The sequence below is a fragment of the Eucalyptus grandis genome, chromosome 8, assembly GCF_016545825.1.
Source record: "Eucalyptus grandis isolate ANBG69807.140 chromosome 8, ASM1654582v1, whole genome shotgun sequence".
NCBI classification, from domain to species: domain Eukaryota; kingdom Viridiplantae; phylum Streptophyta; class Magnoliopsida; order Myrtales; family Myrtaceae; genus Eucalyptus; species Eucalyptus grandis.
In genome coordinates, this window is record NC_052619.1 from 62349701 (window position 1) to 62373724 (window position 24024).

Here is a 24024-nt window from a genome sequence, read left to right on the forward strand (position 1 = left end):
GATTGCAGAGTTGATAGAAAGAGCACTTCGGGAACTTACCAGTTGCTTGGAAGCAGGACAGTGTCTTGGTTTTCAAGGAAACAAAGCACCGTGTGTCTCTTCAACAACGAAGCGAGTATGTAGCCACAGGAAGCTTTGTTCACAAATTCTATGGATAAAACAACAGCTAAGAGACTTTGAAGTTGAAGACTCATGCATAGAGATTAATTGCGACAACACCAGCGCTATCAACCTCACCAAAATCAATTCTCCACTCAAGAGCAAAGCATATAGAGATTCGACATCACTTTATTAGAGATCATGTTCAAAATGGAGATGTTTCAATTCAATTTGTTGACTCAAAGAATCAACTGGCTGATATATTCACAAAGCCTTTGGAGAAAATCAATTTGAGTCTATACGGTCCCGGACTCAACATTCGAGGTATGAGGATATCAAGGAATAAGAACGCTTCAAGTGCCAAAAGTTGGCCAAAGGGACACTTAAGTGCCAAAAGTTTTACGAAGGTACACTTAAGTGCCACATTCGAAAAAACGGATCACTTAAGTGCCACTCCGGCCAAAATCCGGCCAAAAGGCTGGGACGTGGCATTTTCCGACGAATTTCCGCGAAATGAACCCAAAACGGCCGTTTTGCACGGCGTGGCAAATAATGCAAAAACGGCGTCTTTTTGAAATTTGGCGACGTGGTAAAAAAATAATAAAAAAAAAATTAAATAAATTAAATTTAAAATTAGATTTAGTTAAAATATTAAAAAATAAAAATTTTAAAATTAGATTTAGTTAAAATATTTAAAAAATAATAAATTTAAAATTAAATTTAGTTAAAATATTAAAAAATAATAATTTTAAAATTAAAAAAATATAAAAATAATTCAAATAATAATTAATTTAAAATTACATTTAGTTAAAATATTGAAAAAATAATAATTAAAATTAAATTTAGTTAAATATTAAAAAATAATAATTTTAAAATTAAAAAATTTAAATAATTAAAAAAATAATTTTCAAATGAGATTTAGTTAAAAATTAAAAAAATTAAAATTAAATTTAGTTAAAATTTTTAAAAAATAAAATTTATAAAAATAAAAAAATAATTTTAAAAAATAATTTTAAAATTAAATTTAGCTAAAATATTAAAAAATAATAATTTTAAAATTAAAAATTTTAAAAAGGGGGCGATGGCTAAGGCTCCCTCAACCACCGGCCCCCCTTTTTATTAATTTTATTAATTTTTTTTAAATTTTAATTTTTAAATTATAATTTTTTAATATTTTGCTAAATTTAATTTAAAATTATTATTTTTTAATATTTTAACTAAATCTAATTTAAAATTATTATTTTTTATTTTTAAAAAAATTTATTTTAAAATTTTTAATTTTAATATTTTAACTAAATTAAATTTAAAATTATTTTTAAAATTTTTAACTAAATCTAATTTTAATTTTTTTTAAATTTTTAATTTTAAAATTATTATTTTTAATATTTTAACTAAATTTAATTTTAAAATTATTATTTTTTCAATATTTTAACTAAATATAATTTTAAATTAATTATTTTTGAATTATTTTTAAAATTTTTAATTTTTAAGTATTTTAACTAAATTTAATTTTAAAATTATTATTTTATAAATATTTTGACTAAATCTAATTTTAAAATTATCATTTTTTAATATTTTAACTAAATCTAATTTTAAATTTAATTTATTTAATTAATTTATTATTTTTTTATCCCATGAGTCAAAACGACGCCGTTTTTGCATTATTTGGCCATCGGCATGCAAAACGGTGTCGTTTTTAACTCGGTTCCTTCGGAAAAATGCCACGTCGGCATTTTGGCCGGATTTTGGCCGGATTGGCGGCTCAAGTGATCCATTTTGCTCCGATTTTGGCATTTAAATGTACGCTCGTAGCTTTTGGCAGAAGTGTCAAAATTTGTGCCAACTTTTGGCACTCAGGTCCTTGTCCCCTGGGATATCAAAGTCTAAAGACTTTCAGGACTCGGACTTACAAGACTTTATCGAAAGAGGTCTTGGTACGTTCGTCGATTGTAAGTCTTTCTCCCTTGAATCTCATCTTGAAAAGGTACGATCGTCGGATTTGTGTTTAAATTGTTGCTATATTTAATTGACGTAAATATTGCATCGTTTCATTTTAAAAGGGAAGTTATTTTGAAATAGCTATTTTTGCGGAAAAAGACAGTTATTTTGAAAAGGCATATTTTTATTTCCTTTGTGACGGTTCGTTTATCCCTCTTTTAACCGATCGTGAACTATCGATTCCTCTTCACTTTTCTCTAAAAAAAAAAAACCCTAGAAAGCATCGATCCTCCATTCCCGTTTGTCTTCTTCGTTTAATCCTCAAAAAAGTTGTCATCTTTCTGGGAAAGTCAAGCAAGAAATCTTCCAAAACGAGAAAGATGTCATCTTCAAGAAAGTCCTCAAGAATCGCAAGCGGGGACCACGGCGGATGAGTGAGGGGCCTACGCACTTCCATCTTACGAAGATGAAGTGACTCCCGAACAGCAAGCGAGCCCACAACGTTCTCAACAGCGTCATTCTCCTCCATCTAGTCCTCAAGGAGTTGATCATCAACAACGGGAAGAAATCATGAGGATGCGAGACCACAGAAGAGTTCAAAAGCCCGCTTATATTTACCGGTTATATCGTGCCCTAAAAGGAATTCGTACTCCTTTGAAATACATTGATGATTTTCTTAAAGACAAAGGACATGGGAACGAATATATTTTTCTGAAAAAAAATGGAAAGTTTGGGAATTGCTCGAAAAGGGGTGGTGAGGGAAACCCTTGCAAATATCCCAAGTGATCCTCATGATTGGGGGCCGAATCCTGTAGATGGGAATGATGATGATAAATTATACAGTCAATTTCAATCGAAAATGGGTGTTACGGTTGAAAATCAAGGAAAAATGGGAGATTTGTTCGGATCAAAGGAGCAAAAGGATCTGTACTCGAAATTCTTTGAAGCGTTGGGTAATAAACCCTAGGAGTGTGGATTTTGATTTTCTGGATGCGTGAATGTGAACTTGAGGGAAAAGTTCAGTTATCTTCAACTTGAAAAGTTTTGCTCGACTCTGAGAGGCATATGCTGAATTAATTGCACATTTCTATTCAAATCTAAGCTTTTGGATGCGAATAGATTCTCTTTCAGCGTAAAAGATCAAGACTATGTTGTGGATATGAATATCTTTGCGAGATGTGTTAGAAGTCGAAAGAGGAAGATATCAAACAATCAAAGTTTCCATTGCTCGGGCCACACTTGAACTAGTGAAGGACGGGAGAACAGATGAAAAGATCACCTACTTAAGGATGGGTGCATTCAACATCTTGCTTCACAAGATTGTGATTAATTGCCTCCGACCGAAATCAACTTCCAAGACTCGATGTTTCAAGTTCGGAGGCCAAGCGATGTATGCCATTCTTTTGGAAAAGGTTTTCTCTCCCTCACACTTGTGATGTTTCACATGTATAGAGCAATAATGAAGGACGAGAGGTCAACTCCCTTACCCAAGCCTTGTTACGAAGTTATTCGGACATCGAATATTCAGCCTCCATAAATCTTTTGTGTTCGACCATGCGATCATATGGTGGTAGGTCTAAAAATGGTGACCAAAATGCGTTTGAAAGAACTGAGCAAGGAGTTGGAGAAATTCAAGGAGAAGACTCCTGCAAAATCTCATCAAATATCTTCTGCAGCTAAAAGAAAAGGGAAGGAGCCCATGGTTGCTCCATCCAAGAGAAGAAGAGCTCTCCTCGTTGAGGATGAAGATGATGAGGAAGACATCACCATCTCTGCATTGGCCTTGAAGAATTTAAGTCGTCCTGTTCCACAGCAAGATTCGGAACAAATGACAAAAGAAGCAGAGGAGAAGGAAGCAGAAGAATTAGAAGCTGAAAAGAAACGAGAGGAGGAAAGACCGAGGAAAGAAGAAAGAAGAGAAGAAGGAGAACATGAGGAACACTCTTCTCCACTGTAGGCATGAAAACGGGGGAGATCGGGAGAAAGGAGTAAAGTCTTCATGTTCGATGCAAGTGAAGGAGTCGTCGCTCACCCGGACCCAGAGGATGTTTATGCATCTCGGTTTCCGAGAAAAGAAGGTCATGAGGTTTCATCGCCAAACCTGCAAGATTATGCTGATCTACCATCGTGCATTTACTCCATCGAGATCGAGCCGAAGCAAGTACTCGAGTGATAATGGAGCAGATTTTCGCAGAATCATGGATATTCTCTTGGAAATGCGAGGTCAAATTTATGCCTTGGGATGCGAAGTTCAAAGCTTGAAGAATGAAGGTCAAGCTTCTTCCTGTTCATTGAATGATAAAATGCAAGCCCTCTCTATTCAGAATCAGTCCAATGCCAAAAGTGAGGAGATTGCACAACTTAAGGAAGACTTTAAAAGGCTGGAAGGCATCGTTCAGTCTATGGAAGATTTCCAGCTTGTCCGCATTCCCAAGCAATCTTGACTTCATCTCGTCCTTTTTAATGATGACAAAAGGGGGAGAGATGCAAAGATTTGATCAAAAACTTTTCATTCATTAAACTTTTTGTTTGTTGGATTGTTTTGTGGTTTGTGGTTTGAACTGTTTGACTTTGTTTTGTGTGCGGATGAGAACTGATCTAGACTTGGACTTGATCGTCTTCTATTAACCAATATTGATATCTTGTGAATGGCTTAATCATATCTTTGGACTAACCTATTTTAAGGTTGCAGATTCTAGTGTTATTACATTAGCCATTTATCTCTATAAGATATGCATATGTGTTTGAGGAATGTTTTGCGGGTCAAAGATATCCAAATCTGCGGGAAAGTTTTGTCACCATCAAAAAGGGAGATTGTTGGAGAAATCCTCTTGAAGTGTTTTGAAGTTGACAAAACGATTCTATCGATCTAGTCAAGGCTTGCGGACTCTGCTATTTAAAGTCGAAGACCTCCCGGACAGCCGAGACTCAAGACTCAAAGTCTATCCTCATTGTGAGTCTCTAATCCGTTGAAGAAAGGTTATCCGAGCTGGATGTTTCGTTAAGGATTTGACCTTATCAACTGAAGAAGATCTCGTGGCTGGAGAAGACATAACGGAGTCCTTCAATTGATCGAAGATTGACTCGATAAATTGAAGATATGGTGATTGTCTAAATATTATTGGAAGGTTCTGCTTATAGAAACCGAGATCCTGATTGTATGGGCGAACAGGATTGATGGGCTATCAACACGTTCCTTTAATAGCTTGAACAATCTTCCTAATTGATTCCGTCCAACGGGTAGATTGGAGGAATTCCTTTGGTAAGTGCTAATGGGTATGATGGCATAAAGGAGTTGTCGCGACCTCCCCGAAGCGGGTTGGACCACCTAAGGGTTCGGCTAATGGATTGTTAAGCCTAGACTTAACTCGGGCTCTCCCAAGCTCATACCAATTCGCGACTTAGGTTCAAATTCTTAATATGCAAATGATGTTTATCATGGAGTCGCCACTAATCTATTTTTGGTGGGTAGATTAGAAACCCAAGTAAAGTAATGGGAGAATTACTTCACTCCTACGAACCAGAGATTGTGAGTTCGGGGACTTGGTTACACTAGATTTCTCTAATGCCCTTTCGGTACCATTTCTTTTTATTTGAAAAAAATATTTTTGCAGGCAGCTTAAATTGATTTTAATTTATCATCCTAACATGTGAGGTGATTATGCGGATGCGCAAACCACCAATTTAACACCCAAGAAAACGATGAATAAATCGCAGGGCTTACCTCATAGCAACGAAAGCATCTGCATTGTTAGATCAGAATTCATATCAACAGACCTAGATATGATTTCTAATTAACATGCAATTTCCCTTTTTTTTGGTTTTTACTTACTCAATGGGAATCATGCAATATGCAATGCATGCTATTAATCTAACATGGAATGGCATGACGATGTTTTCTAGACTACATGACGTGAGTAAAATATTTTTTTATTATTTTTTTTATGTTTTCTTAATGAATATGCAATATGCAAATCAAAATGGCCTAATTATAATGACGGGTAATTTTTTTGTAATTATCTGAGCCTAATTCTACATGACGTGCACATGATATTTATATTCCTAAAAATGCAATTTATCCTAAAAATTGAAACTAATTTATCTAAAGACAAGCTTTTGAATTTTTCATGATATTCGAAATTAAGACAAATGCAAAAATTACCTAGCTAAATTAAAATTCCCTCCAATTTAAACCTAGGAGTTGAGTCACGCTAAATCCTAATTTAAACTAAGACGTTATTTTAATCTAGCGATTTCTAACCTAAGATGCAAATTGGTCTAAACTTAAAATGAGACATGCAATTCTATTCTAAAATGCATGATGATTTTTGTTCGTTTTTATATATAAAAAATTCGAATTTTTTTTTTTTTAAAAATTTGCACACAATTAAACATACAACCTAAAAACTAGCATCCTAAATTAATTAATTCTTTTTGGGGATTTTCTTTTTTTTGTCATATAAAAAAACCTATCCTAGATTGACACGTGCAATTCTTAGAAAAAGACTAATATCATGAATACATTTTTTGGATTTAAAAAAAAAAAAAGAAATAACTAAACACGTTAACCCTAGCCCTAATCTAACTTGCATTTTTTTTGAATTTTTTTTTATGCAAAATATCCAATTCAATCAAGATAAGATTAATACCCAAAATTGACAAACCGTATCTCGCGCATGAGATCGGGTCGATCAATTTTAAATTAAATCGCGAATCGAATCTCGGGCATGAGATTGGATTGTCGATTTTTATACGGGATCGTGAGTCGGATTTCGGGCGCGAAAACCGAACTCCTAATCCCTAAATTGAGGGGTTATTTCACATTGGAACTTCAATCATGCATTAATGGATACTCACGCTAAGAAACTATATAAAAACAAACTATAAACTATATAAAAGAGGATAAAATAATAATAATAATAAAAAACTATCTAGTGCTCCCCTTTTTGCTTTTTTTTCTTTTTTCTTTGTTTTCTTCTTTTTCCTTTCCCACGCACGGCTTGCTCGTGGTCACCGAAGGGGAAGCGGGTCGTCAATCCGGTGAGGGGGTCCGGCAAGGGCGGCGGGCGGCGGAGCACGGGCGCTGGGCGTTGCGGACGCGGGGCTGGCAAGCGTCCAAGGCGAGGCGGTAGCAGCTGCAGGGGCACCTGGTCGTCGCGGGTCAGCGCGGGCTGAGCAGGGGCGGCGTCGGGGCGGAGGAGAGCGGGGCGCTGGGACTCCGGTGCTGCAGATCGGCGACGGGGCGGTGCGAGCTTCGGGCAGCGTCGTCGGAGTTCGGGGGCGTACGGCTTCGCTGGTGCAGGCGCGGCGGCTGAGTGGCGCTCGGACGGGGGTACAGGCGGAGGCGTGTGACGTCTGCAGAAGCGGAGGCGCGAAAAGAGGCGCTGTGACCGGCGGGCGAGTTGCTGCGGGTGCTCGAATAGAGGGCGGAGGCGCAGTGGCTGCGGAGGTGGTGCGGGCAGTGGTGCTCGGAGACCGGCTGAGGGTGCTGTGGACGGCGGAGCGACTGGATCTCGGGCGGAGGGAGCGGTGGCCAGCTCGATACTGGCGCGGTGGTGTGGGCTGCAGTGGCGAGGGAGTTCGGCGAGCTGCTGTGGCACCGGTGCTCGGGCGAGGCGCAGCTGCGTGGATGCGAGGGGGAGTAGCACAAACCGGTGGAAATTTTGCAGCGAAGAACCCCTGGAGAAGATGAACAGTTGGGGTCTTGTCCTTGCCTTTTTCTTTCTTTTTTAATCACCTCTCTCTCACGTCTAAAAAAACGACACATTTGTATGTACGATCTGACTTACATTGGATCTAGAGATGGCCATTGCTGCAGTAGGGGCCAGCTCGGATCAAACACCTTCCTTCCTCTTTCTCGATAAGGGATCTCCCAAAAGATTTTTCAACACCGTCTTTGGCTGTGGTCTGGACAATTGTAACATGGGTTGGGCTAAGAGCGGAAGAAATAACGACATAGCAGGGATATTTGGGTTGGGATTGGAAGGTGATCTATCTTTATGCAATATATCAATATGATGAAAACCGCATATCGTATTGCTAGCCTCCGCTTCACGACCATGGCGCTTACTCATTTCTCCATTTTGGGGATGACCCGCAAATAGACAGACATTCTGGCTACTTGACGACCAGATTGATTCCTAACGTAATTTAATACACGGTTAAAAGTTAATGATATTAGTATCAATGGGAAGCGCCTAAACATAGATCCTAAAATTTTTCGAATGAGACCAGACCACACAGGTGGGTTCATTTTGGACTCAGGAAGTCCTCATTCGGTTCTTGTTCAAACTGCCTATAAGGTCGTAAAAGAGAAAATAATCGAATATTTCGAAAGGCATTATTCTTGGCATCCTCTCCCTCCTCAACCGGGCGATTTGGACCTGTGCTATGATATGCCTCATCAGAATTTCACCGCTCCAAGCATGACATACCATTTTGAAGGAGCTAATCTTTTCCTTCCGCACAGAAATGTTTCCCAGTTCTTTGATGCGAGCTTCTGCTTAATGGTGATGCCCATAAATGACCGAGGACCCAACATACTTGGAGCATTCCAACAGATGAATCATCGGTTCTTCGATTTTACAGCACTCACCGCTGCTTTTGTACCCGAGCGGTGTCGGTTTCAATCGAGAGTGAAATCAATCAAACAAAAGAAGAAGGACAAACACCCCAAACGAATAGGGTCCTCTATCTACTTCTCTTCCGGTAAAGACGACTTCTCATTAAGTTCATTTCTTTATATGCAAACTGTCTACTCTTTGCCTCCTCTAAAGAACATAAAGCTTGCCTACTTGTCGTGGATTATATGGAGAGACTAATATACGCTCTGCCGAATAGCAATTAAGACCAGCCAATCAATGGGGTTTATTCTCAGAAAAAGCTGCTTCAACTTGCCCTCCTGTTCTTGCATCCGGGAAGGGCCAGATCACGCCACTCGATTTAAAGCTACAGTCGACTTCAATGGAGAGACTTTTGCCCTCCTTTCTGCTCTACGTTAAGGCAAGCAGAACGGTCAGCAGCTGAGGTTGCCCTAACCACGCTTGCTGAAACGGGTCCATCTAGAGCATTGGCTGCCAAAGTTTTGGTATGGATAAGAAGAACGATTTAGTTTCTGTCTTACGTAACATTATTTTACTTTCTTCATCCGGAACCTCAATCAAATGAACTGTTTCGATTTGGCTATTTCTTGAGTACTCCATGCTCTTGAATAGACTCATTATGCTAATAAGAGGGCGTTTGGTAGCGTTTCCATTATCCGCTTTTTTGTTCTTTTGTTCCCTCCCCGAAACTAGAAAGAACATAAATCTATTTGTGTTCTTCAGTTAATTTTATATTCCCCATAATTAAAAAAGTAACTAGGAAAAAAATTTGGAATAGAAACAAAAAATATATAAAAAAATTACTTTTTTTGTTCTTAGGACCAAAAGAGAAATAAGGTCATTTTAGACTAACAAACTTAGCTTAACATTATGCTTGTCTTTACCCAATTGACACAAGGTTCGAATGAGACCTAAATCTGAATTAGGGTCTCCCGACCTACTCGAGTCCCCATTTTTCGGAAAAAAAAAAAAAAAGAAATTTAGAAATTAGATTTTGAGTAATTTTAATAGATTTTAGTGTTAATTTTTAGTTTAGAATTAGTTTAGCATAAAAAATGTGAAAATGTTTTGATGAAAATTAGATTCAAAATTGAATAAGCTCTTAAGGCTTTACCATATGGATTTTTTTAATGTTGTTTTCTTTTACAGACAATACTAGGTGCCAACAGCTTGGTGACTTCACTAAGAAACGATGTTTTCTTCCTTTGAGATTTTGTTCTAAACATTTTTCAAGATAATCTGCCATTCTGCAATTCTATTTTAATAGAAAGTAGATGACTTTGAATAGACCTTTGCCATAACCATCTGTCTTGTGTTCATAGCAGTCACATGTGTTCTATGGATTTCCGATGTCATTTACTTGAAGATTTGATGAGTTTGTGTAAATAAACGCACCAACTCAGGATTGCCTCCTTTCTTCGTTGTTTCATCCTTGCCTATTCCACTAGGCAACATTTTCTTTTCTTCTTGCCGTTAATAAAGTTCAAAAGGTCTATACACATGTTTATTATAATGCCTAAAGATTTATTGTCAATCTCCTCATATTGTAAATTATAAACTAGTGAGACTCTCTCGTTACCATTTCAGTTGTTCGTCTTTAACTAACTATTAAGTTGGATTTTTTGATACCATCTCATAAAATCTTGATCACCAAATCTTTACAAAAAGGAACGGCTTTATCCAAACAAGAATTGTTAAGTCTCCACAGGCATTTTTATAATGAAACGACAAAAATTTGGAATAGAAATTTTTAAGGTCTTACCAAAAGCAATTCTATTTTTTTGTCAAACCTGTTTTTCTACTGAAAAAACTTGTTTGCGGAACATAAATTATTCTCGGGAATAGAAGTATAACCATACACATCCTTAGTTGATAACTCAAACAATCTAACATATTAATAAAAATGAATAGCAACTTAAGGTTCGGAGACTCTTAGTCACGACGAATAAGAATTACAATTTCTATTTATGGACGGATAAACACCCTAGCGCCAAAAAGAAATATAATAAAAAGGATTAAAGGACAGGAAGGGAGAATAAAAAAAAAACCGGTTTTCCCTATTTTCTTTCTCAATATCGGTGACCAATCCGGCCCGGTAAGTCCGGAATGGAGCATTCAGGCCTTGCGAGTTTGGGCCTGCATCCGGCCCAATATAGATTCGGGCCTGAGACGAAGAGAAAAGGCCACGTCAGCATTAGAGCACACACGGGTGGCCCCCACTTCGCTGCCTCCGTCCAATCAGCGAACGTCTACAGCGTCACCAGCCATAGCCATTCCCGACCGCCGCCGCGCCGGTCCACCAAAACGCCACCTCCGACGCACTCGCCTCTCTCTCTCATCGAAACGCAGTAGAGAGAGAGAGAGAGAGAGAGAGAGGGAGAGAAGAGATGCACTCCTTCGGCTACCGGGCGAACGCCCCTGCTGACGTTTGCCCTAACCATCCTGGCGCTGATGTGCGCCATGGCCTCCTTCTCCGACAACCTCAACTCCCCTTCTCCCTCCGCCGAAATCCAGGTCCGTCGCTCGCTCGCTCCCTCCCTCCCTTCTCGTCGTCTTCTCCGCCGCCGCGGTCTTGCTTCCGTCGATATCGCCCCTCGATCCGTTCCGTGGATGTTCGAGTTTTGAGTCCTAGGTGGTTTATAGGAGGCTGAGCGCGTGCTTCTTTTATTATGTCCGATCAATTCCTCTCGTCGCGATGATGTTCTCTGTAATGTTGTCCTTGATTGATTCTGTGAAAGAACCGAAATGCGTGACCTTTATTGCATGGATCGCCTCGATAGAAAATCTGGAGGATTGGCCGGATGCCTGTGAACTTTGATTTTGCTGCGCTTTTTTTGGACAAGCTCGTGAAGGTCTGATCTTGGCTGTTTTGGGATCGTAATCACAGTCCACTGAGGAGGTTCCTTTGTAATACCATGAGCTCATTCCCCTGATATCATTTCACTTGTCGAATTCATATAGATTACTTCTTTGATGCATTTTATGTCACATCTTTTCAACAGCTTGGATGTTTTGTTTTTCATTTTTCTTGCCTCCGTTTGTATATATAGGTCTTTGTGGGCACTGAAGTGCTCTTTTCTTTGACGCAAATAGAACTTTGTCGTGCTTCTGTTGATAATTTTGAGATGCAGCTTTCTTCTCTTATTTTCATGAATGTACTGTCAATACGTAAGATGATGAATTGGCATAGTGGGTTAGTTGATGTTTTTGTTCATTGTTTGATCAATGGATTTTGCAATGCGTGCAGATTTTGAATATTAATTGGTTTCAGAGACATCCTGATGGGAATGATGAGGTATGATGATTTTTCTTGGTTTTGGCTATCTGCAACAAACATTCATTCTGCTAAAAGCTATTTGGGGTGCCACAATCAGTAGATTCATTGCTATGATCATTTTGAGTAGTCTGGCAGTTGGGGCTTTCTTGAATCAGCTGGTAATCTGTGCTTTTACTTATGTTCGTGACTGGGTTTGTTATATATGAACATCTTTTGGGTGCCTGTTATGTTTTTATTTCTGATGATACTGGAGTCGAGAGTACTGCAAACTTTACACTGGAACGATAAATTCTTGACTATATGTAGATTGATTCATCTGCGTGTTATATCTGTCTTACCTGGTCATTTGGTCGATCTTCTCTCGTTGTTGTCATGCCTCATCCATTGCTGGCCATTCACATCTTTTGCCTCTTGTATTCACTATGTTTCATGGACCTGTGAGATTGATGTCGGGTTTACACAGTTTTCTTTTTTTTTTTTTTTCCTGAATGAATTTGAATTATTTATTGGTTGACTGGACTTTCTTTTTTGGTTGTATGCAGGTCAGCTTGACCTTGAATATAACGGCAGACTTGCAGTCCTTGTTTACATGGAACACTAAGCAGGTTAGAAATAGCACATACCATGTAGTTCTTGAAAGTTGTGGCCTTTAGGGGTCATGTGAATTTAAAGTACCTATGCAAGTAGGGAATCACATCATTTTTCATTAATGGAACTCTGTGCTATTTTCAGAGAAGTCAAGAAAAGAGATTTGACTTAGTCTGTAAAGATAGAGAATTTGAAATAAAGAATTGTGCTACCACAGCCTATTTCTTTATCTGCTTGAAGCCATTGAGCTATATCCTGTATTATAAGTTGATTTCAAAAGAAGAAAAATATTATTAAACAGCTGCTTGAACTGTTTGCAGGTTTTCGTCTTTGTAGCAGCAGAATATGAAACCCCAAAGAATTCATTGAATCAGGTAAACTTAGGAGGACATTTAAAAGCAAGAGTTTGGTGATATTTTCTGATCAATGGCATTTTTCTTCATGAATATGTGAAACCACTCGCATTCACTGATGTTGATGGTGCTAAAAATTAGCATAAATTGCCAATTCGTGGCACATTAGTTATGTAAGTCCCAATGCTTGTGGCACTGGATCACATGAGCTTAACAACCAAAGACTGTGAATATGCTCTTAATTTTCTGTAGAAACATCTCTGAACAGGTATCTTTGTGGGATGGCATTATCCCTGCCAAAGAGCATGCAAAGTTCTGGATCAGACACCAAATAAGTATCGTCTAATTGACCAGGTACTCCAGTCTTTCTGATAATAGTTTCTAACAAATTTTATCTGAATTGTGATTGTTCATTACACTGAATCAGTAGTTCTTTACACTCTCTTTTAAGACATCCACAGGCCTAACTGTCATTTATCTTTCTTATAGGGAGGTAATCTTCGTGGCAAAGAATTCAACTTCACATTGCACTGGCATGTGATGCCGAAGACAGGAAAAATGTTTGCAGACAAAATAGTCATGTCGGGTTACCGCTTGCCAGAGGAATATAGATGAGACACGAGAAAGACTTGTCGTGTTGTTGCTGTACCTTAGAGCATTCGTATGGATATAACTTCTTGGAGAAAGTTAGAGTTTAGGCACTAAGACGGCTGATTTCCCAAATTAAAATACACATCTAAAAGAATAGGTAGTCTTCTTTTCCATTCTGGCCTTGCCCAGTAGTGTGCGCATGGCTTGTGATCACATGATTGGGAAATTTTGTGTCTTTGGAACTGCTGAGAACTTGATTACTGGAATATGGGCAATTGTAGGTTTTTAGATCAGTGGAAGCATGCAATGCTCATTCAAGTTAATGCTTATACAACTATGCGAGGGGTACCTTTAGGTTCAACTGGGTGTTCGGAAAATATTTGGTAGCTGGAGCATCCTTCAATTGCTTTGTCGGAAGCTGCCTCTTTCTAGGTCATGCAAATTTTTGTAGCTGTGGGTCACCAACATTTAGCTACCACGGATGTGGTAACTTCCCCCAGTTGGTAAGCTGAGCAGTAAATGTTGGTAAACTATCGGAACAGTTGGTATTTTCGAAACAATCCATTAAACGTTAGTAATCGGCCCAAATGCTACTACCGCAAAAGTATTGGTGATTTATCAATGTGCAATGTTCCAATTTTTGGCTCAGGAGCAGCTTAATTTTCTCAAAGAGGGGTGGAGGAGTTAGTATTTGGTTCTCTCTTTTTGGGTTATTGCATAGGTATTGAGGGTGGTCTCAGAGTCCTATTCAAGTTAAGAAAATGAGCTCGATCCATCATCATCTGGTTGCAAAAAGAGACAAAAGACAATACCCTCCTTTTCGGCTGGGGATGATGTTGGCCGTCAGTAAAATCCTACTGTCCATCCGTACACTATCCTCTTTTCAGCTGCATGTAGGCCACCTAACCAATTGCCAGGTCACGGAAAGAACTTTGTCAATATGAAATCTCATTGAATGAATTGATGATCCTTTAGCTACCTCAGAACTGTGTACCATCATGTAGATTAAGCCTGAGAAAATGAAATGATTTTGCCTCAATGAACCACATATGTAGTCTTCGACCAAAAATAACCATATATGTAGTCGTTCTAGGCTCAGAAGAGGATAAGACCCATTCCTGGACACCCCAAAAGCAAAATTCAGTCCATCAAAACCCATTCATTAGTAGTACCACCCTGGACTAAGGTGATGGCAAGTATGATCATATCTTCTTTTTTTTTTTTTTTTTTAAAGTTCAAGCAACATTTCTCATATCTTGACTGTAGTACTATCGGATTGAACTAATCATTAATTGATTTGAATGGACGCGTGATTTTTTCTCTTTTCGTCAGTGCTTCTTCTTTTTTCATCCGATTTCATGATATAAATTACTTAGAAAATGCACGAACCTTCTAATTACTTATATCAGAAGCGCACTTTCTCAGTCAGTGGTGCAAAGTTCACTGCTATAACGTCATCAGATTTGTATCTAGAGGAAACATGGAGCACCAAACGGGCTCATGAACAATCATGTCCATGTGACATTGACAGTAAAATATGGATCCATCCGAGGGCAAAAGCGCCATAAGAAGAAAGAAAACAAATAACAAAATGGGAAAGTGACAAAACAGAAAGACAGAAGAATCTTCTTCTTTTTTTTTAATTTATTTTACTTGGCAATTATTATTTTTTGGTGGGTGTGTTTTTCAGTTGAGTTCTTAGGTATGTGTCGCAACAAAACCAGACATCAATCATTACCAAACAAAAGAAACACCAAAGTTCCAAGATCAGATCTTGCCCGTGTGTACGGCACCAGATCGCTCTTGGGAAAAAGCCTTCCCTTTTAATCTCTCTGCAACACACTTTCCATTCACCACGCAGGAGAAGAACATCGTATCAGATCCAAAAGCTTCTCTGACATATTTGCCTTTTCTTGCTATTTTTTCCGGCTTCCTCCCTTTTCCACGGACTCGAGTCTGCACGTAAAAGAAGGTACACCTTTTTCGTCCCTCTTCCTGAATTGTATAAACGTGCATGCAAACGCAGGAAAAAACAGAAGAGGAAAGATTCGTCGGTGGAATGCATGAAATCTTGTAAATTTGACTCACGGATTTTTGGGCTCGTACGATGCTTGGTTGGTGATTTCTGGGCTCTGATTGGCTCGGTGTTTTTTTTTTCCCATGATCCAAACATCTCGGATCTGATGCATCAGTGACGGAGACTGGTCTCGTTAGTTTGAGCTATAATGGTACCTCGGTTTGTTTTTCAATGTTTAAGATTCTCTTGTTCAGGCCGGTTCTGATGGAGCCGTTTGGTGGGATTTATTTCTTGGTGTTTGGTTTTCTTGTTCGGCTTCATGAATTGATGGCGTGTTATTAATTACAAGAATAGCTGGAATTTTCTGGGATTTTATTTCTTGGTGTTTGGTTTCATGTTCCTCTCTTTCATGTTTGAACCAGCCGAATCCTTCAGTGGATTTTGCCTTCATTCCAGTTAGATAGCAGAAGGCATCAGCTCTATATTGTAGTGCGTTGGAAATTGGAAAATATTGTTTTGCTTCGTGGGGCAGTGGGGTCAAAGAATTAGAGAATTCACAAATCTGGTTCTCTCTCTCTCTCTCTCTCTCTTTTCCTGTAGAGGTTCCCCGAATCTAGAATGCTGATGGGGCAATATGCTCTGCGTTAGCCTTGTGGAGGGCTCTGATAATTGATAGCACGATTACGTGATCTTTCTGTGCTTTGATAGAATGTCAGATCTGAGAGCTTTACCATGTGTAAGCTGGACAGAAACTGAGCGCCGTTATTCTCTATTCTGCACCCACTTGCACAGTCCGTAAAGGGGCTAAAGTGGAATTCCATTAGTTTCCTTTTTGCTTCGTTTATCGAACTCACAGCACTGTGCTCCTCCATACGTCCAAACTCACATACACCATGATTGAAACAGTGTTTGGTCTCATTTGTGTTAGCAGCTGATACTTATTAATCTCTTTTTTGCTCTTAGTTGTGCTTGAATCAAGATGGATCAGCAAGGACACGGTCAACCCCCACCGATTGGGGTTGTTCCTGCCGCAGGTCAATTGCCCTACGGCACGATGCCTTATCAGCCAGGCCAGATGATCGGCCCTTCGAGTTTCCCGCATATTCAGCCGACTAGCCAGCCTCAGCCGCCGGGATCCCAGCTTGCACATAACCAACTGGCCTATCAGCAAATTCACCAGCAGCAGCAGCAGCAACTGCAGCAACAGCTCCAGTCTTTCTGGGCAAACCAGTATCAAGAAATCGACAGGGTCGCAGACTTCAAGAACCACAGCCTCCCTTTGGCCAGGATCAAGAAGATCATGAAGGCCGACGAGGATGTGAGGATGATCTCGGCCGAGGCGCCGATCGTGTTTGCTAGGGCGTGCGAGATGTTCATCCTGGAACTGACATTGCGCTCCTGGAACCACACCGAGGAGAACAAGAGCGGACGCTCCAGAAGAATGATATAGCAGCAGCAATCACCCGGACAGATGTCTTTGACTTTCTGGTGGATATTGTTCCTAGGGAGGAGCTGAAGGAGGAAGGGCTTGGGACAGTTCCAGGAGGAGTGCTCCCTGCCAGCGGGCCCGTGGATGGGCTACCTTATTGCTACGTTCCGCCGCAGCAGGTGTGTCAGGCTGGGCCTCCGGGGATGTTTGTTGGTAAGGGTGTGGTTGATCCTGCCATGTATCCATATATGGCTCAACAAATGTGCCCGAGACATCAGAGCAACAGCAATCTCCCTCAGATCATCAGTAGTTATAATACTGAGTAGAGAATATGTAAGTTTATTTGCGAATTCTGCTTAAATTGAATCCTAGCTGTGACTTCTTTGGGAATGACCCATTTATGGTCTCATATGTACCTAATCATGTGCTTGCACATGCATCCGAAAGTTAAATCGTAAGTGTCATCGATGAAGTGTTTAGCATGGTCATTGGCATGTGTGGATATTTTTTGCTTTCTGATATCAGAATTCAGGGTTTCTCTGTTGTTTGAGATTATTCTAGATCAAACTTATTTGGTAAGTATCTTCTTTGACAGATTCTCTCTCCACATATTGGCCAGTTGGTATCTGAAGAATGGAATGAGAGGCCTTCTGAGTTGATAACCTGATTCTGACTGGAGAAGAGTGAAGATGATGCATAACATGATTGTTAAGAGTAGCCGATCTTGATTTAGTCTATGTTACCTTCTCAGTTTCCCTCGTTTTAGTTACCTGAAGATACAAAATTAGTTGTCATTTTGGCATCTGATTTGTTGAAAAGGATTGTGTATTCATTCTGCACTAAGTTCTACACCTTCTCCTTCAAGTGACTTGATCCTTATCCTCCTTTACCCTTAAAATGCAATTGCTCGATGTGCTTTGGCAACACAGTCTGATTCATGGATATATTCGCTCAGAGATTGCTTGATGGGCCCTGAATTCCATAATACAGGAAAACACCACCTTTTTAAGTTAAGACTCATCCATTTACAACCTTCTAAGGACACTCGTGGATAGTATGTGCCAATCCAAGGTGCCCAGAGCGCATACTGACTTTATGAAGGTTTACTCGATCCCCATCTATCTTGTCACGGTGATATGGACCAAATCTAGGTAAGATTAGGACAAGAGACCAGAAAAGCCAGATAACACCCTTGGACATATCTAGGACTTGGAAGTGCTGATATTGTAGACGAAAGCCATGTGAAACGAAGCCCAACGGTCTGAACATCTTACACTCTTTATCTGGCTTACTGTACCTCAGCGTAGGTAATGAGAAAACAAGCGAGAAATCACAACCAGATAAACTTGCTTGCATAATCTGATTTATGTGAAGAGCAACATATTCTCTATAGGAAAACAAGAGTATCCAATACTTTAAAGGGCAAATATAGCTCATTAGTAGAATGGATGAGGACTAACGTACAAGACTTAAAAACTATTTGAAAAGTCTTATCTTAACAAAAGCATAACTAAAGAGCCTCGGCAAGTGCCCAGAGACGCTCTGACATTTCTTTATGAAGTCAATACTCCTGTGAAGCCTCAGTTGCCAGATTTACCGATTGTCCATCCGCTTCTCAATGAATCACTGGAAAATCCCATCCGCACTGAAGTTGCCGGTGAACTGTGTGATCAATGGGTCTGGGCAGCTCAAAAGAGAGAGAAGAGCCCAGTCGGGAAAAGGCTTTCAATTCTCCACTCAAACACCTTTCCAGACCTGTGATCCGTCTCATCACCTGTTACGGTCATTCCTCTGATCTCTACTCCGCCATCTGCAAAAAGTTCACCATTTAATGCTGCAGCAACTTGATAGCAAGTTTTAGAGTATGCATTAGTGCTTCAACATGATTTATCTTGTGACTTCATACTCCTAATACAAAGAAATAACACCATAAGAAAGAAAGATATATCTTGCCGAAATCCTGTCTCTTACGCGCATTTATTGTCATGACTAATAAAAAACAATCAGATCAGATGGCTACAGCACACGGAAGGGAAAATATCCATTTCTTAAGCACCGTTAACTGAAACCGATGCAAAACTTGCGGACCAAATGGTCAAATGGCAGATATCCCGACACTTGCACACCAATGACCATTTCCAAGCCAAATCAGCAGGTCAAATGAACCTAATATGGAAGTTTTTGCATTACGTTTGGGGTTGCATAGTAGAGCAAGGAGGAAAATAAGCAATCAGCTTCTTACCCCATAACAACCAAGTAAGATCTGGCAAAGAACTGGGACTACTATATAGAGCAAATATTAACTTTGGCCATCAGGAACTTACTATCTCTTCTCACCTAGTGGAAGAGCCTCTGGAACAGGGAACGGTCAGACTCTGCAATGTCCATGTTAAGGATACTCATGGGTCTTGTCCGTGATGCACTTCTGCCTTGCTCTATATCCTGATTCAGGGACTGCACAGTTCCCAATAGCAAAGTTGTATTTGTTTTATATAGTAGTCGCATGCTTTGCCAGATTTAGCTTGGTCTTGTAGAGAGCAGTTAACTACTGAGTTTCCTCCGTGTTTACAGAGAAATCAGATTCTGTGAGTGTATCGCAGGTGCCACAGATGAAAGCCATTCAAACAAAATCCATAAAGTCCACTGATGCTGTAATCTTTATTTTGGTTATTATCCTTTATTGGTGCATGTACCAAAATGACTTGCATAAATCACAACCAGAAACATTTCTGCAAACAAATCACAAAAAGATGAAATTTCTTTGTGCAATTTGATAGTTTCCCTAACTGGCAATACAAGGAAACAAGAAACAAGTAGAGGCTTTACCAAGTTGGGCTCTGAAACTGTGAAAGGTAGGAGCTGAGTCAACGGTTTATATAGGTAGGCATATGCTTAGGTCAACAAGTGGCACATACTACTCACAGTATGTTCTGAAAATGTTGAAACATAAATGAGGGTAGCCAGTTAATCTTAGAGAAAGGAATTTTATAATAATTCCAGAAGATCTCGGAATTGATCACACAATCACCGAATGAATGGAGACAGCCTGTGAATTTGAATGTGGCCCTTTGGAGAGCATCAAGCAATTGCAAAGGAGAGATATAAAGAATGCTAACAACCAGAAGAACCATACATCAAGGTCATGCGAAACTGCCTCGAACTCATATATCGATGTGACTTGGAGAGCATAACAGAGGGACTAGCCAGAACTCAAGACCCAATGCAATATCCAGATAATCTATGAATATATGAAAAAAGATGCATGAAAGCCCAATGTCAAACCGACCAAAACAATACCTACATCATTTTAATATGGTAATCGAGACAAGTTCAATGGATATTAATGAATAACAAATCATGAAATGGTAAAACATATAACAGCGAGATGAAAAGAATAGTTTTAGAATTATCAATTCCAAGTAAAGAGAAAAGCCATTACCAGGTATGTTTAACATTACTTTTTTCGAACAAGTACTTCATTAGAACTGCACACAGGAATTCTACTAGCGTATTCTATAAATTCTGAGCTGCCTGACAGTCATCCGGTATTGATCAGCTTCTTGACAGCTCCCTTCAAAATCCCACCAGCACCAAAGTTGAGGTTTGTTGGGATGAACAGCAGGTGAAAGGAGAGAGTCAAGTGTCCTGATTGATGAAGGTTTTCTGTTCTTGTTTCTCCTTCAATCAAGACCTCACTGTCTGTGTTGAGTTCACAACTAAATGCGGCAGCATAAAAGCAAAATTCAAAGAATGTGTCATTACCTTCAGATCACCATATGAATTGAAAGTCTCAGAATGAAGAAATAACACCATACAACAAAAAAGAAAATATCTTTCTGGATTCCTCACTCTGGTGAATATTGGTTGTTATCATGACTATGTTGGGTACCTATTAAGTTGGGTATTAGGTACGTACTTGATATTTTCTTGCCCCTGGCAGACACCCGGCACAGGTAAGAGTCTTGGGACTCTGCAAGGTCCACTTTAGCAGATCCTATCGGCCCTATAAATAATTAGAGGAGAACGATCGCTTTCAAAATGAGCAGAAGTGAGAATTTAAGACAATCAAATCTATAACGTGCAATGTACATCATTAATGTTCATGCAATATATCTGCTGCCAATGACATGCTTGATTTGTAAAGTTTCAAAAGCTAACAAATGAAGAACTAGCCAAGAAATCAAATTAACGTATCTCTTACCTGTCAATGTGCTATTCGCAATCTATACAACAACCGAAGGAAAACCAGTTTTTGGCTGCAAAGAGAAATGATCCAACCGAACTATGCATGAGCATAAAGTGTTATTGCACTAACCTCCGGTCTGAGGAGAGAGATACTCCGGTTGTCCATAAATATGATGTTATTGCCATGAATTTCTCTCTGAAACGTGAGATGGGGTGTATGTCGGTGGGAAAGATAGGCACTGTAGCATTCATTGGTTACGCCATTTTCAATGAGAATCTGCTGGAGAATGCGACATCATTCAAGGAGCAGGATATCAGGATAAATCTAATGTCTTAGTGGAACATGAAGAGAAAAACGCACAAATGATACTTGGGTGCGCTACCATTTTACAGAATTCTCTGATCTTTCTTAGGTTCAATTGCCATATAAATTATTCTTAAACAAATTAAATCGTCTGAGTCCTACCCTGTATGATGTGCCCATTACTTTCGGCATACTGAATATAAACTGAGAGATTGACTGACAGAAGAAAGGAACGGTTGTGTAAGAAACCATATAAATCTTTTCAATTGCTTCTGACTAAATGCAAGAATGATGATGAGCAAATTTATGTCACGAAAGGTACAATAAATTCGCTTCCAAAGCATATGGACAATGCAACTGACTTATAAATTGTCCGAGTGAATGCACACTAGAAAAAGACGCTGATTAGTCTGTTATCTTTTGTATATAACTAAGCTCACCTTTGAAATAAGTTCCTTGAGATGATAATCATTTAATGGACAATGAACGACCGTTCAATAAACTTTATCATTGCAAAGGTGCAAAGTGAAGCAGTGAAGGGAGTGGTGAGAAATGGTGAGAAATTTGTAAGTAAAAATCCTAAATAGGCTTATACTATATTTTAATTTACAACCCCGAGAGCTTATACTATGCTGGCCTGAATTTTCGCAATTCAACCATTCATAACCTTTTGGTAAACTTATATTTTCGTGCTTCTGCATTCGATGAAAGAAAATCGTGGGAAACAATTAACCAGGTGGACCGATGCTAATGAGAAATACAGAAGGTACCATAATTAGTTACTGGGGCCAAATGAGGTTAGAATTGGTCAATTACACCAGCAAACCTACAAAAACCAGAAAATCCGTAGTTTAATAGCAAGAAATCGAGGCCATATTCACAATATTATATTAGGTTACAAGAAGAGTATAATCAAATATTGCTTTCTTATTCCACCAATGAGACTTAATGAATCGTGCAGATCTATTTGGCCAAAATAGGAAACCTTTTTACCATGTTTTATGGCCTTAGCTGGGTTGAGCTGTTTATTGTGCTGCGGAAAATAAAATGGAAAACACGAACCTTACAAGGTAGGAGTGCATATGTTAATGTTATGACACAAATTTTGTTTCATTTTTGCCATTATGACAATAAAAGCTCAAATAACATTCTTTTTCAGGCAAGAGAACATTTCCTTCTCTAATTGTGTAGCTGATTCATAGTATAAACACTATGTGAAAAGCCAATGTGCAAGGTTATATAAACCACTTTGAAATCAGACATCAGGACTAGAAGCTCCAGATTAATTAAATGGCATTCCAGGCGCAATCACAGCAGACAAGAAAAGCCATCTGGGAGTCCAAGCATGTCCCCCTCTTCATCTGTCTTATATTTGCATCAGAACAATCTATGCATCATTGAGTATTGTTATATGGACACGTTTTCTGTTCAAAAAAATTGTTTTCTTGACCTCAAAATACCATAGGTGTAATAACACCTACTGCTCTTTTCCCAAATGAGGAGTGAATGCAAATGAAGTCTATTTCCTCGTCAGCCACATAGACATCCATCAGCTATTCATCTGCTTCTTCACTTCTCCCTAAAAAATTACACTTGCACCAACATCAGCCAAAAAGAGTTCGATTTTGCTGGACCTGGCAGCTGAAACGAGATGGAGAAGCCTCCGGGAAGACATAAGTTCTCATCTCAAACACCACCCTGCACCTGTGAAGCGTCTTCTGAGATTTTGGTCACTCTTTTGGGCGTGACCTTGCTGTTCTCAAAAGCGCAAGACCTAGTTTGAAGATCAACCGAATCCAAGAATGGTAATGGAGAACGAATGAAATGATCTTATGGCGGCCATGAAAACGGAAGTTCCAAAGACTCAGACTGCAGCCAGGAGACTGGTGAACATCGGACTTGTAAGCATCCCAGAACTGTCTTGTTTTGCCAGATTTAAAAGTTGCTAAATATGCTACACTGAAGAAGATAATCCTTCATTTCAATTTTATAACAGCCATACAGAATGACTTTCTTGCTACTTAACTTTTGAATGATTTGTTACTTTGGTACAGTGACTGGTGCACAAGAGCCTGGATACTAGTGGTCTAACTTCATAATGCCTACAGACCCAAAGTTCGCCTGTCCCACGGCTGCAGTTCTGCTCCTTGTAACTTCGTTCTGTTGCCCGCAAGAACGTCACTGCACTCCTTCTCGTGTTCGATCTGGGGTAAGTAATCCTATTCTAGGATTGAGTTGATACTCAAGTTTAGTTACACTCTTTTTAGTGCTGCAGCATTGACTTGAGATGTTCAAGCCAACTGCAAGGTCACAACTAAGGAGTGACCACAACGATCAGCAGAGGCTCCCCAGGTTCGGGATGATGTTCGAGATGACAGCTGAGAACTTATGTCCAGCCCAGAGCCTTCTGCATCTCCTTTCAGCTGCTGGGCCCCAACCAACACCAAAATTTGCTTTGCCGATCTTGGCGCGACATCCTTTTAAGCATGAACAAGTGTTGATGTGGCTGCGGAGAAAAACAGATTGTGTTCTGTGTCCAGTTCTTTTGTCATTCATAAATTCGACAGACAAAGGATTCATTATCCTTTTAAAGAAAGTAGACACCAACTATTGACAATTCACACATCTTGGCAAAACAGAG

General features: G+C 39.3%; 1 protein-coding gene and 1 pseudogene across 1 annotated transcript; both read left to right on the top strand.

The window, feature by feature from the left end:
• The first annotated feature begins 11026 nt into the window (after positions 1 to 11026).
• LOC120286734 lies at positions 11027 to 13472 on the top strand (annotated as a pseudogene).
• A 1683-nt stretch (positions 13473 to 15155) lies between these two features.
• On the top strand, positions 15156 to 17820 carry LOC104415541 (nuclear transcription factor Y subunit C-3). The gene is given in 5 exon segments (XM_010026868.3): positions 15156 to 15420; positions 16429 to 16886; positions 16889 to 17155; positions 17158 to 17227; positions 17490 to 17820. Coding segments are annotated over 3 exon segments (756 nt in total). The 5' UTR covers positions 15156 to 15420; positions 16429 to 16444; the 3' UTR covers positions 17205 to 17227; positions 17490 to 17820.
• The last annotated feature ends 6204 nt before the right edge of the window (positions 17821 to 24024 follow it).